The sequence below is a fragment of the Notechis scutatus genome, chromosome 3 (assembly GCF_049901735.1).
Source record: "Notechis scutatus isolate UNSWTSFEM ecotype Mainland chromosome 3, rNotScu1.2, whole genome shotgun sequence".
NCBI lineage: Eukaryota > Metazoa > Chordata > Lepidosauria > Squamata > Elapidae > Notechis > Notechis scutatus.
In genome coordinates this window covers 119,327,450-119,349,508 of record NC_142011.1, presented here as the reverse complement: position 1 = coordinate 119,349,508, position 22,059 = coordinate 119,327,450, and the positions used below count along the sequence as shown (strand labels likewise).

General features: G+C 43.1%; 1 protein-coding gene across 2 annotated transcripts; it reads right to left on the bottom strand.

The window, feature by feature from the left end:
- Nucleotides 1-1,069: 1,069 nt before the first annotated feature.
- On the bottom strand, nt 1,070-21,716 carry PAX1 (paired box 1). Of its 2 annotated transcripts, none has more exons than XM_087961098.1 (5): nt 21,486-21,716; nt 16,002-16,652; nt 12,849-12,994; nt 11,642-11,867; nt 1,070-1,769 (listed from the first exon to the last, which is right to left on the bottom strand). In XM_087961098.1, exons 1-5 carry the CDS (start codon nt 21,487-21,489, stop codon nt 1,672-1,674), a joined length of 1,125 nt encoding a protein of 374 aa, XP_087817224.1. In that variant the 5' UTR covers nt 21,490-21,716; the 3' UTR covers nt 1,070-1,671. The 2 variants fall into 2 exon arrangements, with proteins under 2 accessions (XP_087817224.1, XP_087817223.1); XM_087961097.1 differs by lacking the exon at nt 21,486-21,716 and adding an exon at nt 18,241-18,555.
- Nucleotides 21,717-22,059: the final 343 nt, after the last annotated feature.

Below are 22,059 nucleotides of genomic sequence, written 5' to 3'. Positions count from 1 at the left end.
ATGTAAAAAACTGAAACCAAGGTGTCTGGCTCTTCTATCATATCAGTATAAAATGGGGAAAAAATAAGTTTGACTTTACAGTTTTATCTGTGAAGGCCATTTCTTAGCATATGCTTAACATCTGATTTTTAAGCAGATTTTAAAAATGGTTAGATTTCATTTGAATATATATTTAATTATATACCTATATTTAACATCTAAGTGTTAGTTAATTAACACAGTTGTTTTTGGTACTGTAAAACAAGTTATGGAATGTTACAATTGATGGCTATCCATGTAAATCAAGTTTGTCAATAAGCTGTTTTTGAAATAAAACTGTACATTTCATATTCAAATGCTGTGCTTCAAATTCTGAGTCATAAAATTTGAAGTTCTGGCAGATTTAAAATATTTGATTATGTTCCAGCTATTTGAAAATTCTACTGAAGTCATCCGAGTTTACTGTGGTGCTGAGTAAACATGGTTAAGATTTGGCTGTAGAAAGACATTTAGTGACAACATTCAAGGAGGCATCATCCCCCCCCAATACACACACAACACAAGGAAGATTGTTATTCATATTTTATCGGTTTGTTACAAAAATACAGTATAAAATCAGGAAAGACTGTTATCGAGTTGCCATTTTGCATTAGGAGTTAGCAGCATGTCTATGCCAGCAAAACAGGACTTTAGCAGAGTGGAACATCAGGCAGAAGACTTGTGAAACCTGTTCAAGGAAAACATTTTGGAAATATGAAGGGAAGGGAAAGGCTATGCTAATAGTTTGAGCAATGTCCTTCTTTTCATTTGCCAGCTCAGGTTAATTTGTTTGTTTAACATGATATACAGCCAATTACTGAAACTTCTCATAGGTCGGTTCTAAAACTCTTCACAATTAAATCAGAAGACATTTGAATAATTGTTCAAAAACTATATTGACCAGCTGTCAAACCTTCATTCAGTTTTGCAGAATTTAACCTTGGAAGGCCTTTTTTAAAAGATGAAGAGTGCAATGAGATGGGATAGTAGCTCTTTTCACTTAAGAGAAAGACTCCTAGAATGAAAATATCTAGTTGGCTCTTTTTTTAAAAAAAAATGTTTATTTTTTTTGTAGCTAAGACAAGGAAGTGTTTCAGTGGTAATGTGTCCTTGAAACGCAAAATGCACTTTGCTGTCAGTGAAGTCAAAAACGCAGCAATAACTATACCCCCCAACCACCCACTTTCTAGACCCAAAGTACATTACAGGCCCAAAGAACCGCTCAATGGGAAGGCTGTGGTTTAAAAAGCTGTCTTTTGACTTGTTCTAGTTTTTGCTTGGACAAAAATACCGTCCGCCATCTAAACGAGTTCACTCCACCATCAAAACCTCTTGAACCGCGCGTGGTTTCCTTGGGTCACTCTCGGCTGCGTTTTTTGTTTTTTTTTTAAGGGTCTTTCCTCAATTTCTCGCCAGCAAGAGGAAAACCGACGCGTAGGTTTTTGCCCTTCCCCCGCCTCCGCAAGAGAGGACAACTGGCAGGGCCCATTCCTCCGCGTTTGTTTGGGCGAGAGAAGGCTCCGTGAGAAAACGCGGGCAGGCAATGGAAGCCCGCCCTATCGGCGCGCCTCTGGCTAGGCTGCAGATCCTCCTTTCCCAGGCCCCTGGGAGAAAGGAGAATCTCCTCCGACGCTGTTTCCCGCCTTTCTCTTCCTAGGACGAGGAGGCAGGAACAGAGAGTCCGTGGATGCTGGAGAGGACGTCTGTTGGACCTTTGCTCCCGGAAACGCTGGCCTGTTTTCGGTCTCCAGCTGCAAGAAGGAGCAAAAGAAAGAAATGAAGGCACGCGGGTTGATCCAGCGCTTCCCTGCCAGGCGCCAACCAACGCAGGGGTCCCCAAACTTGGCAACTTTAAGACTTGTGGACTTCAACTCCCAGAATTCTCCAGCCAGCTGCTGGCTGGAGAATTCTGGGAGTTGAAGTCCACAAGTCTTAAAGTTGCCAAGTTTGGAAACCTCTGCGCAGCACCCGGACACTCGCCGGGGTTTCTCATGGGGAAAAAAAAAATCAAGGTCCCAAAGCCTGTTGGGGTTACTCGTGGCATTAAGTCTAGTTCTCACGGAGGGGAAGAAGCGGTGCCTGTGCCATCTCACGCTACAGATTGCTCCCTTTCATACGAGACAAGTCCCTGCACGTGGAAACGAAAGGTCCCCTCCTAGCTTTTCCCCTGCAGTGCTAGTTTTTCTATCGACGCCGGCTGTTTTTCTTTGTTGCTGTTGTTTTTCTTTTTGTTAAAAACGCTTTCTTTGGAAAAGTGCTAGCTAGCCTGAAATGGCAAAGCAGGCTCAGGCTTATCAAGTCAGTGAGAAGATATGCCCGGTTAAAAAAAAAAGTTATTCCGTTGGTTTCAGTGGGATTTAATAAAATATATTTTTAATTAAATACATTACAAGTTAGAATGTCTGTACTTGAAACCATTATATACATACAGTGGTCCACTGAGGAAATAATATTGAACTTTTTTATTTCTACTCCCACCTTTACATAAACCAGCATTTACAGTAAAAAAATAATCAAAGAAATCACTGTGCTAAAAACATACTATTCTTCATTATGTCTGACCAGTCTGCTTTTTTTGAAAATCTCAGGGAAAATAAAACTCTCGGGCAGTTCAAGGGACACTAGCACAATTTTAAAAGCTGTGCTTCACCTGGCATCCTTTACTCAGCCCTTGATAATTGATGGGCCTGGAAGGAGTAATCCTTTGTGTAAACTGATACAGTATCTCTTTTAGAGTATTTGCTCAGATAGTTTATTCACACATGCAATCAACTACTTGGAAGCAGTTGACCAAGACTGAGTATGCATGTTCAAAGAAAATAAGGACATTAAGGAAATTTGGGGCTGGGATCCAAACTCCCATGGAAGAAGGCTCTTCCCTCATTTGGAAAAAAAAACCCTAATCTTTGTCCTTTGTGTCCCACAGAGTATTTTAAAATACATATTAACTTCACTTTCAGAGCTGTTCCATCAAAATATTCCTACAATTTTATATCTTTGTGTTTTTACTTTCCTAACTCACCTGAAATAATTCTAGTTCCATTTACCTGCAATGAGTCCTTGGTCTGAATTTATTCTTATCCATACTAAAGTGGGTTTATTAAGATGTTATTACCCCTGGCATGAACCTCTGAAGCTTTTGTTACGTTGCAAATTTTTTATTAATATATATTTATTAAATTATGCAGATTATGCCTTGTAGGTTAGAAATAATAATGTCAGAAAAAGGCAGGTGGAAGAAGACAAGACTTGTGAAGAACAAAAAACCTCTTTGAGGTACCCTCTAGCTGTTCCTCACATGGCTTTAATATCTGTTATCGGAGGAATATTTCTCCCTCCTAGATATTTGTAAAACTGAGAAGCACTAAAGATGCATTATACTTCTGTGTTTGATTTTTAAAACCTCCAGCATTCATCCTAAAATTATTTACTTTGAAATGAGATCTGCTAATTCTGTGAACTTGTTTCAAGTGAGTCATTACTATGACTTCTTTTACTCATTTCCTACATTAAAAGCAGGCATGTAATGAAGGCACACTTAGTGTTCAAATACTGTTTTTTCCAATAGCTCACTAAAGTTTCAGCCTGGCCCCATATATCTGTCAGAAAAGACCAAGGTCAGGGAACTTGTTTCACAGTTCTCTCCCAGAATGAGTATTCTGCTTCTCATTTCGTATTGCCATAAGACTTTAGAACTGAAGCATGGCTTGGCTTATACTGACTTCATCTATTGGAAGATTGAGGGGGGTGTTCTCTATTATGGAAAGACAACCCAGCCCCATGCATTCAAGCTTACTTCCCACTTTTCTGACAGAACTTTGCAATTAAGAAATTAACTGAAATATTTTTTTTTTCATATCGTTGTAAAATTATTTTATCCTAGCTAGATGGCAGCATCTAAGTCAAACTTTGCTGATCTCAAACAACTACTCTTGGTGGGATTTGATTAATATTTGGACAGGAAACTACCAAGAAACACCATGGCTACAGAACAGGCTGGGAGTTACTTTTTTTTTTAAGTTATTTTTTTAAAAACCAGATCTGAACTGTTATCATAAAAAGCTATGAAAACTACAGTTAGGTCTATGAGTCCAATGACTTTTTACTTTAGATTATAAAGTTTTGTCATTGATTCTTTGCTGGAAGACACATGAAAAGCAAGGGAAAATGCTTCAAATAATGAGTTTTACTTTCATCCAAATCTATTAAATGAGATCATATACATTCGTCAGTATGGCTTTATTATCTTCTCAAATGCTATAATGACATACAATGATCAGCTGATTTAAAGCTGACATATTCTCATTACTCTATTAAATAATTAAAGGGCTTGTTAGAAATCACATTTTCCTGCTTGGTCTTTTGAGATTTTGTTTTCTTATATGGCAGACAAAACAAAAGGGAAGAAGATGAGCTGGAAAAAGAAAAACTGTACAGAATTAAGCCTGAATAAAAAGTGCCCTTTTTGCTCAGGCGCCTGAATACTCATTCTTATCTCTGACTGAATAATATCTAAAGAAGCAGTTTTACCGATGTCATTTGTGTATTTAAGACTTCCTTCATGAATAAACTGGATATTTAATTCTCAGCTAAGTCACACCTTTAAAAGCTACTTGTATATGGATTAGAGCCAATGTAAATACAATGTAAATAGAAAGGAAGAAAAACAAAACAAGGCAAGAGCTGTCAACACAATTGTCAACATAAGAAAAGTCAGACCAACTCTACTTTTGAATTGATTTAGAATCCCAACTCTAATCTTCCAAGGAAGAAATGATTTGGTTTGAGTGGCAGCAGTGCACAGGGATGTACAGCAGGGGACAGTTCCTCCGGAGCATTTTGTTCTACCAGGGTAAAAGGGGAACGTAACCATGAGGGATATTTAAAGCAGGACATAGAATATAAAGTAATAGACCTATAATGGGACCTGGTCTTCTAATCCAACCACCTGTTCAAGCAGGAAACCCTATACTACACTAGTTCAGGCAAATCTTGAAAACCTCCACAACTTCTGGAGATAAGCCATTCCACTGATCAATTGTTCTCACTATCAAGAAATTTCTCCTTAGTTCTAGGTTGAATCACCCTTTGATAATCTTCCATCTGTTACTTCTAGTCCTGCCCTCAGGAACTTTGGAAAATAGGTCAATCCCCTGTTCTCTGTCAGAGCCCCCCCACCCAGGACTAAAGCACTGCTATCATATCACCCTACTCTGCCTCTTCATTAGACTAACCATACCTACTTCCCTCAATCGCTTGTTTAAGCTTCAGTGCCCTAATCATGTTGGACCCTCATATAGCTATGAATGAGTGCAAATATCTGGGAAGATAAAAGTGGACAGATACTCCTATAAGCTAAGAATTGTTTACTGACAGTGGCATTTACACTGGGATATACCTTCATTAGTCGGAAAACTGTACAAAGGTCTCTGCTGCATTGGGGACAAGATGTTTAGATTAATTTGTTTAATTGTATACATTAATGGGGCTAGAGTTTTATCAGGAGAAAGCAGTGTTCTTGGATAATTATTGTTTTATTTATCATTTTAAGCTACAGTTTTATAAGCCTACAGTTTTAGGTGCATCAGGAAAATGCTGGAATAGTTCCTTTGCAAGACACTAAGTCCCAATGCCAAATATTACTTGGATATTTTCCTCTTATGGAAGCCAATTGCACAGTGCTTTCAATGGTTTGCTGCATTCAGTTGGTTGGTGGCTGAATTTGACTTTTAATTAGAAAGGAAAAAGAGCCTATAGATAGATTTATAGACACACTTTGAGGCAGTTTGTTAGTTCCTGAAACACAAGAGTTGGGTCTTACTTTGATGCTACCAAATGGACAATAGAGAGGTTTGGTTTACACTTTCCTTAAATAGTTTCCAATTTTGATAGTGACAGTGGACTGATTTGCCTACCAATATATCAAACTGATGTGATAACCAGATGATATTTCAGATTATAACTGTAGTTGGAACATGTCTGGATAGGACATTGTAAGCAGATAGGACATATAAGGAGATTAGATGAGCCAAAGGAAGTTCTGGTAGCACTATGGGAATTTGGAAGACTGAGACTGAAAGAGCTGTCCTTTGCCCCCAACATTAGAAGGAGATGTCACCAAGTATAACAGAAATGCAAGGGATGAAAATAGAGGAAGAAGCTTCAAGTTTTTGCAGATGGCAATATATATCGTTAAATTGTACAAGGGTCACCATTTACTCAATCAGTATGGGGTGGATAGCCTTGGTTTTTCTGACAAAAATCCAGGAATGGATAGGCAACACCAAGCATGTTAGGTTTCAAAAGACACTAGAAGGATGGTTCTGTGAATGAATCATAAAGTCAGATTGTAAACTCCCAGTTTCCCCTAATATAAAGAAATGTTTATCTACACAGTGGTTGAAGCTTTCCTCCATAAAGTACGTTACTTTGATAGCAAGTATTGTGCTTTGGGGTGGTGCATTTCTAACTCGGGAGTTATCAACCCAATCTGAAATGGTCAAATCTTAGCAAAGCTTTAGGAAGCAGCTTACTTCCTAAGAAAACCCACCAGAAAAGCAAAATGACCTCTCTGCTATTACTATTGGCAACTGAGGATACAGATTTTTGCCATGCAAAAGCTTTCTAAGCTTTTCTAGAATTGGGTATCTCCTTTCTGTATTATTTATTGTATATGAATGAACCGTCTGTGATCAAACATCACTTTTGATCAGTAACTGAGTTTTGATTGCCTTCGGAGTTTATATGTCACATTTGTTTTGAATTGGGACTACAGCCATGGCAACTGCATTTTGTTTCAAGAAGATTCATTCTGTGAGATGATGTTATTTTGTCCTTTCAAAATATATCCATGGTCCCTGCTGCCATTGACGATTCATGGGGCCAAAGTGGATAGTTTAGGAAAAGTTCTGATTGCTCTTTTGACAGGATGGTTTGCCTTTCTAGGAACAGGTACAAGTCCGCAGCTTGGTCCTACTGTGAAGTTCCAGGTGAAATGGAGGCTGCAGGTATTGCAGTTGGACCTGATCGAACTAGCACTCATAGGTAGGTAAGCAGGCAAGCAGTGGTGACATCTCATGACCCTGCTGTTCAAAAGAAGCGGGACAGCATCATTGCCAAGACCAAGGCCCTGAGAATACAAGCAGAGGAGGATTTGGCAGGTGGCTGGAGATATATAGTTTAGTAGGAGATGCCACCCAGAATAAGATGAAAAGTAGTGGGTGGGGTGGATATCCCAATTGTTTAAACAGATCTCAACATATGTAAAAGGGTTTTTTAGAAACGTTTAGAATGTTTAAAGGATTGGGCACATTTTGCAACTTCCAAGAGTTGCAAAAAACTTTTATGAGAAGCATGACATTAATTTGTGGAATGAAGGAGATCTGCATACATCTAGACATTTGCCATTCTGCAAGCCTTGGGTAAACTAAATTAGTTAGCATTAAATGCTCTTTTATGATGTATGGGGGTTCTTCGGATCTGTAATCTAAGATTATAGGTCAGTGGTCCCCAAACTTGGCAACTTTAAGACTTGTGAACTTCAACTCCCAGAAAGCAGAGCTGGCTGAGGAATTCTGGGAGTTGAAGTACACAAGTCTTACAGTTGCCAAGTTTGGAAACCTCTGCATAGATAATAGGGTGGAGAGAAGCCCTTTGGGCTTGAATATCTAATCTATTTAAATTAGGCAACTTAACAGGTAGCAGTATAGGAGAGCGCTCCTCAAATCAAGAAGGGATGGCCAAAGTGTAGGAACAGATTTAATTCTGTCTTGATTCACCCTTGGGCTAATTGTGGGACAAAAATTGGGCAGGGGGTAGGACTGGAAAACTTCCAAGGTCCCTTCCAACTCTGTTATTCTGTATTCACACCAGCACAGACCTCAGTAGCAGCTCTCCTTGGCATTAATGGAAGTAAGTGCAGTTCCTGTATTAGTTGGAATTTACTTTCATTTTAAGTTTTATAGGACAAAGAGAGGAGTGGGTGATTTTGATGTAAATGTATTGTTAGCTTTACAGTTGGTCAGTACAGGTAGTCCTCAACTTATGACCACAACTGAGCCCAAAATTCCTGTTGTTATGCAAGACATTTTTAAAGTGAATTTTGTCCCATTTTGTGACCTTTCTTACCACAGTTGTTAAGTAAACCCACTGCAGTTGTTGAGTTAATAAAACACTGCTGTTCAGTGAATCTAGCTTTCCCATTGATTTTGCTTGCTAGAATGTCACAAAAGGTGATCACATGACCCCAGGACACTGCAATCGTCATAAATATGAGTCAGTTGCCAAGAGTGTGAATTTTGATCACAAGACCATGGGGATGCTGCCGTAAGCGTGAAAAATAGTCATAAGTCACTTTTTTGGTGCTATTGTAACTTCAAACGGTCACTAAATGAACTGTTGTAAACTGAGGACTACCTGTACTTGAAAGGTGTATTCAATAGAGGTAATCTGGAAAATTATAATGAAGCACAAAAAATTGCATAAGAATCTTCAGTGTTATATGTATAGATTTGTCTATATTGTTTTAGAATTTCCAGGATCTATAGGGTAAGTTCCTAGAGTTACTGTTCAGAGAGTGGTAGAGATGTAAGGCTAAGAAAATTTTAGCCCCAAAACTCATGACTGAAGTGAGGTAATAAGTGGCAGGCCCCTTTGTCATATTTTTGCTGTCTTCCTCATGCGTGAGGGCATAATTGATATTAGGCCTGAGTTATTAAATTGTTTCTGCTGGCTCCGTTTACAAACAAATGGCACTTCATTAATTTTGTACACATTGCCTGAGTCGTGGAAGGCTTTCAAATAAAACAGCAGCCTGGCATAGCAGTATCCTCCAAGCCTGGCATCAGAGCTTCCCCCAAAGCAGTTTTGTCCTCTTGCCAAGTTTTGTGGATTGTGCAAATTGCAAAGCCCAGCAAAATAAATATGTTTTTCACTGAGTTTTATCTAGAACAGATGATACCAATTGGAAGCTTAAAAAGAAACATACTTTGAATTTATGGAAGTTCATCTTCCTATCTAATCCCCAAACAACTAGGAGACGTTTAGGGAAAATCAAAGAGCCTTCACTGCTTGTGAAAACCTTTGCTTACTGAAGTCAGTGTGCATAAGTAAACTCAAGTCAACATAGTGCAACCTCATTTAACTTGGCACTTCCCTCAATTCAATGTTCCACCCCTAAGCCTACCCTGCTTCAACATTTACCAGCAGTAAAGAAGCAAGGCTTACTGGAAATAGCAAACTGTTTGTGGCACCTACTAGATTTCAACAGGTGAGGGACATTTTAAAATGTAAAAGATATCTTTGTAGCAGGGAAAATGCACAAAAGCTATCCACCAAGATACCATGGACTGATAAGGCTGATTTTTTTAAGAAAAATTATATTACAGAAGAACAAGAAAGGGAAAATGGACCACATTTTCTTTAAAATAGTCTCTATTAATTTTCATAATCACATGGACCATACTGTTAGGGGGTGGGGAGGCTCAATTTGATATGCTCATTTCAAAGAAACTAACATTTCAGTATTAACATTTTAGGTAAAATTGTTGGTTTTAATAAATTATGCCTTTACCTCCTCCAAACTAAACAAATAGAGAAACTGAAAATTCACAAATATGCGAAATACCCAAGTAAATGTTACTCGCACAACCTTCCTTCCAAATGAAGATTATCTCCCTGTGAATAGGGTGAAACCTCCACTCAAATCAAAAGCACTTTTATAATTCAGTGAATGCTCAAACTGGGTTAGTGAGGTAGAAATGCTAGTCAGGAAAAGCTAACATAGAATTCAAAGCAGAACTATTTGAAAATACGTCCTTCAGTGAGATTTAGTTCCTCACAAGTATGCAGAAAAAGGTCATCTGAACCAATGAACATGGAAAAGAAGGAAAAGATACGTACAGGAAGGAAAGATGCATAAAACAACATAATATCTAACATGCTCAGATTTTAAAAATAAATGTACTGTTTATTTTAATTGAAGTATTTTAAAAAGGTAGCACTTCTCTTAGTTTATTGGCAATGGAGACTTTAATAGGACTGACTAAAATCTTGATATTTTTATTGCTCTAGAAAATGTCTTTCTCTTTTGTTAAGATTAATGGTGGATTTCTTCCATGAAAACAATAAACTTCTGTATATTGAAATTATTATTTAAATAACTTAATTATTGTATTTATGAAGAGATGTGGTGTAGTCTGCAGCTATTTATTTTTCTTTCATGATCTGCATAAATAAACATGAAATAAATGTTCCAATGCTACTTCGCTCAATACATTTTAAGGGGCATTTAGGAATGACTAGAAGACTGAAGTTTTTGCTAGACTGTTTTTCTTTTGTATAAGCAACTGACAATGATAGTCAGTTATATAATCTTTTGAGTTAAAAGGTCTTTCTATTTGACTGCCTTTCTTTATAAAATATCTAAAAAAAAGTCCAAAATAAATTTGAAATTGTACATGTAAGAGGAAGGATTTTATTGTGTTTTGTTTCCAAATATGCTCATACTGTATTAATGTGTCAGAATACAGTTGCCTTATTCTTTAGGTCAAGAGTATTAGCCATAGAAAATGTAAGAAATAATATACAGACTTTGTTCTGTAGAAACGTGCTTAGATTTGCACCATACAGTCCAAATTATTGTCATAGAAACATTAAGAGATGAGATGTATGAGAATCGACCTGCTGCCTTTGATTGGAAAAAGCCTCCACTTATAAATGCTTTATGTACTATCTGAAAGGCAAGAGCCATAGAACACAACCTAATCTTTGCTCAGGCAACAATGTTTTTTATATGGGCACCTTCCTTTTTATGTTCCTGTTTCCAACGTCTTAGAGACTACTTTCACATGTGCAGGACACCTTATTTCAGTGTCATCCATCATTGTCAATTATCTTGCAGCCTAAATGACACTTCAATCTATTACCCTAAAAGGGACCACACGCAGCTAGTGACTATTGCATAATAATTGTAAGGAAAATAAAAGGTGTAGCTGTTTTTTTTAGAAAAAGAAGAAAAAAAGAGAAGTAGCTCTGTGGAAGGGATAAGAAACTATTTAGGTAGGATGGGTTTTCTTTTCCCAGCCAGAAAGCACCTCCAATTATTTAACTTCTGATAACTGAATAGCAACAGCACTTTCAACTAAAAGAAGTTCTTTCTGGTGAGGATAACAATAATTAACAAGAAATCACAGTGGCTGGTTTGTTTGTTGAAAGCAGACCAAGTTTCAATGAAATTAAAAGTATGGAACATTTTCAAAATACACTAATTTTTATTTTTATTTAAAGAAGACAGGCACCCTTTTCCTGCCATCCTTTACTCAGTGCTTGCTAACTGATTATCTGATTGGCCTCCAATGAATAATACTTTGTGTAGACCAATGCAGTGTCTCTTTTAGAATGTTGCTCAAAGATACTTTATGCATATATAAAAGCCACACCTTGGAAGTAGTTGACAAAGACTGACCAATGCACTGTTCTGAGAAAGGAATAGCTCAACTAAAAAAATCAGAACTACCAAAATGAATGATAAGAAATACAGGGGACATGAATGTAAAGTAGAAGCCCCCCCCTTTTTTTTTGTCACTGCCCAAGAAAGCTGTGCCTCCCTTTCATCTGTGCTTACCTTCTCTGGAGAGATGTTTGAAAGCCACAGTGGAAGCCAGCTCTGTACCATGAACAGCTACTCCAGGCCCGTGGTGATGAGCCAAGGGGTTACCTTGGGTCTGCCAGTGGTGATGAGATGGACTTAGGTAGCTTCCTCCTGGCCCTCCATAAACGCCAGGTTGGTTTGATGATGGGTAAGCACAAGGGGACAGGAAAGGACTCACAGCCGAGAGCCCAGGAGGGGCCTGCAAAAAGAAAAGAAAAAATGCACGTGGAAAAACGGGGAGCTTTAGGAAGAAAGGTCACACTCCAGCATGGATTTGCCATTCCTGCTCTGATTCTAATTACACAAAAGGGGAAGTAAATTAAATTATGTTTTCAAGTTCACTTCGCTTCCAAATAAGGATCTAGAGAATGAAATTAAATTGAAGAGGAATGCAAAAAAACCTGCACAGCAAAACCTGCACTAGTAATTCTTGATCTCAGTTCATGCAGTTCCTGATCTCAGTTTGAATAATCACAGAAGCTGATGCAAGGAAATATATAGATTATCAAAAAAAGGGGGTAAGTTTTATGAAATTACCGAGATGAATATATAAATAACAATCATCAGAAGCTGCTCTAGGAGTGTGCACGTGTCATTTCCCCCTCTGGCTTACAAAGCAGAGGCCTCAGTGGTTGCCAGACTATAATTTACAATATTTTAAATCTGATATTAGGAGTAATCATTGCTATAACCACATTAAGTACGTATAATTCCAATTCAAAGTAGGTGACATTCATCTTTGCTGGGGTCCCCACCCACTGCTTTTTGAAAGCAGCCAGCAGCCTTTGAGGGACAACTCTGTGTGTGTTCTTGGTGTAAAGACAGAAATCAAGCAGGATTCGATTCCCTCCACTTCAGCACCTGGTGCCATCAGCCTGCCAGTCCCTAATATGAGTTTGCTTTAAAAAAGAGAACTAGATTAGAATAATCATGTGGGAAATTTTTTTTTTTACTGCAATTTGTTTTGTTTTCAGGGATCTTGGCCAATACTTGTTTACTGCTATTTCGGAAGCATAGTTTTCCTTATACAATACATATCTTACAGGATAATCCCTGCTTTGCTTCTCCTTTCCCCCTTGCCCTGCTCCTCCCCCTCCCCCCCCCCACTTCCTGGCCACAGACACAGCCCTGTGCAGCCCCTCCCTCCTATTGAATTCCCAAGGGGCTGGACTGTTGTTACCTGGGGGTATTTAATGTCTGCTTCTGCCGCTGCTTTGTCAAGTGCATTGACACCGTGCCCGGCAGCAGGGAAGGTGGTTCTATTCACACTTGGCCAGTCTTCGAGTTTGGGAGGATAGGCAGAACCATCTGTCCCAGCTAAAACACCTAGGATGGGAGAGATTGGGGAATATATTAGCAGCCAGAAAAGTGGTGGCCTGTCCCAAGGCCCACTGGGTCCCTTATGTACCTACTTCCTGGATGATAACTCACCTTTTCAGAGATCTCTGTTAAGCTCTATGAAGACTCTAGAGGTCAATAAAAATAACCCATTAGGCTCCGGGGACATTGTCTGAGCCTCACATCAAATCAGAGTGATGGGGGCTTTTTAAGGATGCAGGCAAAGAGGAACCTCATGCCAAATTGCAGAGGAAAAGATAATATCAAACATTTGCTTTATTCGAGAACTGGAAGGAGATTCAGTGGTGATCTCTTCCTTCCACCCCACCCCAGTGTTTGCTTCCCTTCTCAATTTTCCCTGAGGCTAAAGGGTTTAATGTTCCCTAAGACTAAAGGACTTGTATAAGATGGATTTTTTTATTTTGCCCACACTGCAATGCCCTAGCCTTGTATAAAAATCTAGCCATAAATTCAATCCAGATTTATTTATGAAAGACTAATTCCAACATCACTGCAGATTCTGTTTGGGTGGGAAGCGTTTCAACAAAACATATCAGTGGATGGAAAGGAAGCTGAGCTTTCAGAAGACACCTGGGGTCACAAATGTCTTATGACCAACCTACATATTGAATTGGATCTGCACAGAAGGTAAAATTAAAGTCTGGAAATGAGAGAGGAGATAGTTCAAACTGCAAGCAGCTTTGGCTGGCATTTTATTTAAAACATACTTATCCACCTTCATGCCTATTTCATTACATGAACCAGGTTTCTTGGCTCTCGTATCATTTAGGAGACTCTCAAGAGAGTGTTATTATAAATGGAAAACAGGATTACAGTGAATTAAATGCAACGATCAGAAATGTCCAACTGCTTGTGGAGTGAAAATGGGAAGGAGCCTGTGTTTGGCATCTTTTTAATAGAGTTTCAGCACAGTTAGAATTAATTTACAGGAGAAGCTGGTACTGTCTGACCATTATTAGTTTTTTTCTTTAGCAAACTAAGCCTAAGCCATATAAATAGATCCATTAAATTGATTTTCTTTGACTGTTCTGGTTGAAGGTGATGGAACTAATTGAAACACATCCAGATACCACTGGGAATATCAGAATCAAAGAGCTGATGGTTATGAATAAGGATACCTGAAAATATGTCATCTAAAACACGGATGGCACTTTTGAAAACGTGACACGTTATCTGTTAAAAGGTATCTATTATTGAGTTGTAAAGAAGAACTTTCAAGCGTCTCTCACTGGTTTCATTTTGAACCCGCAGAGTGGAACATTCTCTCCTTCACAAACTGAACAATTAAATGAAATGAAATGGCAACTTAAGATTTCCTAGTAACAAAACAATGTAGATAACTACAGTCTAAAAATAGAAGACTCCCTAACATAGTAGCCTCCTCTCTCTAAGAAAGAGTTTGTGGATAATTGGGATCTCAGCAATTGTAGAATCCACGAGAAGACAGAAATATAGAATGTAAAACAACTGAAAGACAAGTAATAATATAAGAAGTGGAAAAGCTCTGTCAGATATTTGATCTTTCAGAAAATAATTGTGATATGAATTTGTTTCTTGAGACCACTTTTCCTTTTCCTTCTGTTTTTCTAAAGGGAGAGGGGAGTATAAGGGCTCAGAGTTTGTGGTTGGCAATCTCTCATCGCTACGAAAATATTTTCCACATTTTTTCATAAGAAGTTCAAGATGTCCAGGCCTTTTTTGAATTTTGTCCTTCCAGGTTGTTATAGCAGCAGCAAAAGCTCCCAGGAAGCCATGAGACATTAAGCAATGAGCAACTATGAAGATGGGGTGAGAGAGCCACTTATTAAGCCCTGCTTGGTTCTGAAGCTCAAACAGAGGAGGGCTGAGTTCAAAAACCTGAAGAGGTCATCTTCCACACCAGGCCTGCGTGGCCCAGGGATCATGTCCTCTTCCCTTTATCTTGTAAGAGCGATTGACAAATCAAATAAATACTAAATACTAAATAAAGGGCTGCCTTTTAGAATGGCCTGGAGAAGCAGGTCATTGCAAGCTGCACAATTATTCCTACTTGTCAGGAGATCGACAAACTAAGTAAAATATGTTCTTGAACTTGATGTGCATATCAAAGGCATTCATAATTTTGTTTAGAGCAGAAATGAGCGACAAAACTACTAAGAAATGTATAAAATATAATTGTGACTAAAGCTGGCTTGTTTTAGAATGAATATATTCAAAACCGGTTTGTTAAGACTTTCTGGGAATTCCAAAACACGTGAAGTCAGATACACTTGAAATGTCTCTAGTTATAAGCCAGATCTTTTCTTCTGCCTTCGGTGGTGATTGAGGTCTTATATTAAAACCTATAACCTTAGAATAAAAGCTTCGCATTATGCATGGCCTGTGGACATGCTCTAGAAAAAAAAAATATTAACCAGAGATATTTCTCAAATTTCTTGAGTAAGCTTCATTTGCCTTATAAAGTGACACTGAGTTTCTATGAGTGATAAATATACAGTCTTAATGGGATTTCCAGGAGTTAAATTAAATAATTAGCCACCACATGCCTAAACTCATGGTCGGGAATCGTGCACATGCATAAGACAAATAAAAAACACACATGGTGTGTAGTAATAAACAGTATTTTCAGAGCCACAGCATTTAAATATAAAATTAAAGCAAGAAAACCCAGTAAGGATACCCTCAATTTCTACACAATCTGCCCTCTTTCTTAACTGAAAAGAAAGGCACAAGATAGATCTACGGCAGAAAGTAGTCGTTTTACCCACCCACCCCGTAGGTCATAACTCTTTCTGCAAACCAGGGACTGCTTTTCTTGTTGTATTCTATCAATCGCCAGGCAAACTGAGGGTGGGTTATTAACCAGCCCGATTAGAGACAGCAACTCTGTCCTTTCGGTTGCTAGAAGGGGCGCTTCTACCTGGCGTCCCAGAACGCGCCCCGTTTCCTCCCTAGGCCCCGGAGGGTCGGCTCGGGTCGGCTCGGATCCACTCACCGCTTGGCTCCATGAAGGTGCGGATGCCTAGGATGTTGCTGACCGAGTGCGCGGAAGGCCAAGAGCGGGGGAGGCTGACGTGGGCCGCGGAGACGGGAGCTGCTCCGGCGTGGCTGCCCATCTTCGTGCCGGAGGCTGAGACGGCGCTGGGGTAAGGGTACTGGTAGATGTGGTTGTAGGGCAGGGCCGGCTGCGGGGCAGGTTGCTTGTTGCCGCCGCCGCCACTCGCGTCGTAAGGCGCGCCGGGCTGGGAAAGGCTGCCGATCTTGTTCCTCAGGATCCGGCTAATGGAGCTGACCGAAGGCACGTTGTACTTGTCGCAGACGCCGTCGGCCAGCAAGCGGTCCCGAATCTCCCAGGCGAAGATCCCCGGGTCGCCCTGCTTGTAGTCTCGGATGTGCTTGACCACGTTGGGGGTGGTGACGCGGGGTTTGCTCCCGCCGATGGCGCCGGGCAGGATGGAGCCGGTCTCGTTGTACCGGGCTAAAATCTTGCTCACGCAGCCGTGGGACACTCTCAGCTGCCGGCTGATGTCGCAGGGTCGGATGCCGAGCTGAGCCAGCTCCACGATCCGCAGGCGGATGGCGTTGGGCAGCGGCCTCCCGTTGACGAAGACGCCGCCGAGTTGGTTCACTTCGCCGTAGCTTTGCTCTGGAAAGAGCCGGAAGAGAAGGGGGAGCGAGAGCTGACTGAGGGCTTTGGCGACCCAGGCGAGGGAAGGAGGCAGCGCTGACCGGGGGACGGTGGGTCCAGAGAGATTGGGAGGAGGGCGCCGGTGGCTCGCGGCGCACGGCAATCTAACAGTTGGCTAGATAGAATCAGCTTCTCCTATTCCGAAAGTTTTTAAAGAGTTACTTCTTTGTTTTAAATTTGACCTTATGGCTTGAATTCTGGCAACCTCTCGACAAAATTGGTTTTACATGGAATGCCAATTCCTGGGCTTTCCTATACATTTCCCCCCATAATTTCCCTGCCATTCAGGTGCATCTGCTGCCTTCACACCTCTAAGTTCTCCTGCACTTTAGCCCAGAGGTCTCCAACCTTGGCAACTTTAAGACTTGTGGACTTAAACTCCCAGAATTCTCCAGCCAGCTGGCTGGAGAATTCTGGGAGTTGAAGTCCACAAGTCTTAAAGTTGCCAAGGTTGGAGACCTCTGCTTTAGCCCATTCATCGGAGGGCTTTACTAAGCGGGTGTCAACAATGAATCCTCATGAGTTTTAAGAAATTTCAAATCTGTGATGTTAACCAAAGCCAATGATCTTCATGGGTTAGGATTAGGGTTCATTGATATTAACCTATGGTCTCCAACGGAAAATGATTACATCTGAAATATAGAAACGAATACCTATCATTGAAAGATAACCGGGAATATATATGGTTCCTTAATAGGTGGAAATAAAAGGGCAGAGCTCCTTTGAGACAACAAAATGGGAAATATCTGAATAGCCAAATAAATGAGCGAACTTTTAGGGTGCTTTTGACTCCAAATTAAAAAAAACACACGATTTATGGAAAACAATTTACCTCCAATATCCAGCAGCATATGAATTGAATATATTTAGAATATATTTAATAGTCTTGTACTGTAAGATGGCAAGCACATTATATTCTTATTCTGAAATATGTCTACATCTTAAATAATTCTGAAACGATGTCTTATGTAACATGATGATAATTATAACGATGGCATCTATCTATAGATTTATATTATTTTTACTAAGTGAAGAAAAGGGCCCAACTTAGATGAGATGAGTAAAGCTAGGACAGCAAATGGAATCACAATGGCTATTTGAAATCTCTAGGCCCAGAGAAGGTTTTCCACGGAATGGGGGTTGCTGGAAGAAGCGGCGGAAGTTCTCCAAGAGAACTCTCTACTTGATCCGGAGAGAAGCAAGGCGGGACGAAACGGATTCCCCATCCAAACCACCTCTGTTCAGCCGCCACAAGGCTAATGCCGCCCGTGGGCACTCTATCCCTCATGCCCTCCCCCCCTCCCCCCCGCTTCTGGGGACCGGAGCGCCTCCCCACTTCCTACCGCGGCTGAAAGTGCGTCTTTGCAAGTCGGGAGCAGCCGGCATTCCTTTCTAGCGGCTCCCTAGAAGCGAGGAGGCCGAGGATCCCCCCTCCGCCTGCAGCTGCCTCCCTGCCAAGAACAGCAAGAGAGCCCGGACCGCTTCCTCCTCCTCCTCCTCCTCCTCCTCCTTCCAACCCGCCGCCCGAGCGCCTGCCAGCCCTTACCCATGGCCGGCGAGAAGGGGCGCCCGCCGATGTCCGTCCGCCCGGCGCATAGAGAGGTGAGCCGCGCTCCCGGGCCAGTTGGGAGTCGAGGCCGGACTAGACTAGCCGCGCGTGGAGCTCCACGTCTGCTGCCGGGAGGGAAGCGCCGCGGCCCGTTTCAGTTCGGCTCAACTTGACGCGTCTCCCACGTCAAGCCGGAGGTGCCGCCGATGCAGCCCCGGCCCTTCATTGGCTCCTGCCGGCAGTTCCTGGTCCAGCCGGCCTGCAAGGGAGGCCCCGGGAGGTGGCTGCGGGGCAGGGCTTGGCTGGGTTCCGCCCCGGCGGGGCTCGGAGCTCAGCCCCCTCCAGCTGACTCCAATTCAGAGACCCCGGGCGCCGCAGCCGACGCCCCCGCCCCAACTTCCCAACACCCAGAGGCTCCTCCGTGGGAGGGAGGGAGGGAGGGAGGAGTGCTCCCCCCGACGCTTTTTCAACGGGGACGGGGAGGGCTTGAGCAAACTATTGTCCCTTGCGCTTTTCTTCAGGGAGAGAAGCAAACCTCTATTTGGCGGAGCCCCGACTTTGACAGTTTTGCAATGGCCAAGGTGAGCAGTAGCCACCTGCAGGACGAAAGTCTGCGGCGCTCCCTTGCACCCGTGGCTGCGTCTCAGCAACCGTCGGGTGAATACAGTCAGCGCTTGCGGTCCGAGTGGGAGGGTGCACCTTCCTATTCATTTCAAAGGGCCTTTGGAAATATCCGGGAGGGCGACCTTTCCTGCAAGGGCGCCCCACTTGTTTCTAGGGTTCCCGAGTTTAAGGTGCGTTGAAAAAAAGAAAGGAGGACGCTTCGCATTAGTTCCTTCCTCCACCCACGGAGGACAAAAGCAAACAGCCCCCTTGCCTGGTTCTCATTCTCCCCACACCACCACCCTGCTCCGCTTCAGGCACATCCACTCACACCCTGCAGAGATTAGTGTCCGGCAAAGCTACGGAGAGCCGGAAAAGATACTATCTCTCCACGAGAACCGTTCTGATTTCCTGCCAGGTAATGATCGCCAGGTCTTTCTTCCCTGCCTCACGCCTTGCAGTGGACTGCGAGGCCGCAATTTAAAAACTGCATCCCAGCTCAATTCCTCAGAGTAACGGCGGCTTTAATAGGTCTCCAACTTCTTGCCCGTTTTAATCATTTCTCAGAAGCACAATTTAAAAGCCGCCTTTCTCCCGGGAAATTAAACTTTCGAACTCTTCAGGAAATGTGGATGGAAGGTTATAATCGCCACTAGTACCACCAACGTTTGAAATCTCGAAAAATGCGTGTGAGTCAAAGTATATAAAGGATTTGGGACTAACGAGGCACCCTTTCGAGCAAAATCCCTGCCCTGGAAATAATAAGGGTACTTACTGAGAAAAACCATGTATCTTATACGGCCCCTTTTTTTCCTAAAGAATCTAAGGTATAATAAAACGCAGGTTTTTGGAGCCTCTTGTGGGTATTAAGTTTGCTTTATTCGCGTTACTCTGGTGTAGGAGCGGGATGGAACGGAGTCCTGCAGATTCGCCCTCCTGCGTGAATTTATCTCCCGCGTTTTCTTGCGGTAGTCTCCTCATTTGCACGCTTTCCCATGTGCAATTGCTTGATTAGCTCGGGACCGCCTAACCATCCTGCACTGACCGCTGGCCATCAGAGACAGCCTTGTAAGGCTGTGGTGGCCTTCGGCAGAAGCAGCGAAGGCTTCGCACGGAAACCTGGTGGAAGGCGCTTCATGAATTGTGGCATCCATGGGTCGCCGTCGAACCCGTTGCCTGGGACACTAGCGCGGGTTATTTGGAAATCGGGATGGGGGACAAGGGGATGGGGCAGAAACGGTCTGGACTGTTCTATTCGGGTAGACAGGTAAGAGAGAGAAAAGGAGAAAGGCTCGCTTAAGCAATTGTGCAACACTGAACTTGTTGGGAAGGCGAATGGATCAGGGTTAGGGCCACGGATTTCACGCGTAACCTTTTTATTTGAAAAGACGCGTGAGGACTGGTCTGGTCACCTGTCTGCCTCTAGAAAAGTCTTGGGGCTTGATTCGGTCCCTAGATCTGCGGCGTCTCTTTCTTCTTTGGTGTAAACTTTATTTACGTGCATAACTTATACAGACTGAAAGTGGCAAAATGTTCCAGTCAAGGTTATCAATTCTTTATTTTTGCAAAGCACACACGTATACAGAGAGAGAAAAGGGGCTTCTTTTTAAAAGGAGCCAGAATGAGGATGGCGAAGCAGAAATCAATGCATCAAAATAAAATTAGTCAGGCCCGAAATCCATCCTTAGCCAATTTCTTTCCTGGTGACCTTTTTCACGCCAGCAGCAGTCTTGGCAGTTTTTTTTCCCCCTTAACAATTGTTCCTATTGCTTTCCATTGAACAGTTAGTTATTCCTATTGCTTTCCAATGCATAGCATTGTAGCCTTCGAGGTTTCCTTTTCCTTCCCAGGGAGGATAATTCAGGGCCGCGCCTTCAGTGGAATCTAGTCCTTTCTCAATTTAAATGTGCACAAGATTTGCTCAGAATAGTCCTTGGCCTAGATTCTTTCCGTGGTGTAGTACAGCCTCTTCTTCCCCTGTTCGTTTTTATTTCGCAGGGTAATTTTTTTTCCCCTCTTCCATTCTCGGTTTATTACATGGCGAGTTTGGTCACCTAAGGCTTGCGGTGTCAAATCGGCCCTTTCTTGCCTTGAAAACCCGTCCGTGACTTTGATGACTTCGGACTAAACCAGCACCGGATTGAGCTTCCTTTGGGCTGTTGTGGCTTGCGGCCAGTTGGGCGGAAGGTCTTTCCGACAAGGTACGTCTTCGGCTGCGAACGCAGTTTCTCGGGCCAGTTTCCCTCGAGCCCTTTTGGCATGAATAAAAGCTCAGCCAGGTCGCGTGAGAAACTCTGGGCGGCTCGTATTCTTCGCCTTTGCTTCTGTCCTCCGGAGGCTTCCCTGGGAACAACAGCGGCCCTGATGCGCAAAGCAGGCCCTCTCGCCCTGGGTGGTTGGGCACTTCCTCCCCGCCTTCTTCCTACCGCTTGCAGAAAGCTCCTCTTGCCGATCGGGACCCGATCAGCGCCACGGTCTCGCCAAGTAGCCCCACAACGGAGAGGAGGGCTGGGCCGGGGGAGTTTTCCGCGGCGGTTGCTTCCCTCCCGCCTCTCCGCTTGCCTAGCGGGCAGCAGCAGCCCGAGAAGGCCACGGGGCTCCCCTTCCTCCCCGCCGCCTCCCAACCGCCTCCTCCTTACCCATGGCCGGCGAGGAAAGGCGCCCGCCGAAGCTCGCCGGCCGGGCGCATCGAGAAGTGAAGCCGAGCTCCCCGAGCCAGCTCAGAGTCGCGGCCCCGCGGCCTCCCTTTCAGCCTGGCTCGACTTCACGCAACTCGCCAAGCCAAGCCGGAGGTGCAGTCGATGCGGCCCCGGCCCTTCATTGGCCCCTGCCGGCAGTTCCTGGTCCGGCCGACCTGCAAGCGACGTCCCGGGAGGCGCAGCGGGGCAGGGCTTGCCTGGGTTCCGCCCCGGCGGAGCTCGGAATTCAGCCCCCTCTCCAGCTAATTCCGTCCCAGAGACCCTGGGCGCCGCAGCGGACGCCCCCGCCCCACCTCCCGGGCCCCAAGAGACTCCTCCGAGGGACTCTAGAGGAGGACTTGAACTCCTCCCCCGCTGTAGCAGCCGCATCTTTTTCAGGGGGGGCTCGGGCGTCATTTTCTCTAATCTCCTGGGGAAGAAGCCGTTTTCCTTGGGGAGACCCCCCTCCCCCCCCAATGCTGACATCCTGCAAGGTGGTTGGGATTGTTAGCTGTCACCTGCGGGACAGGTGCAG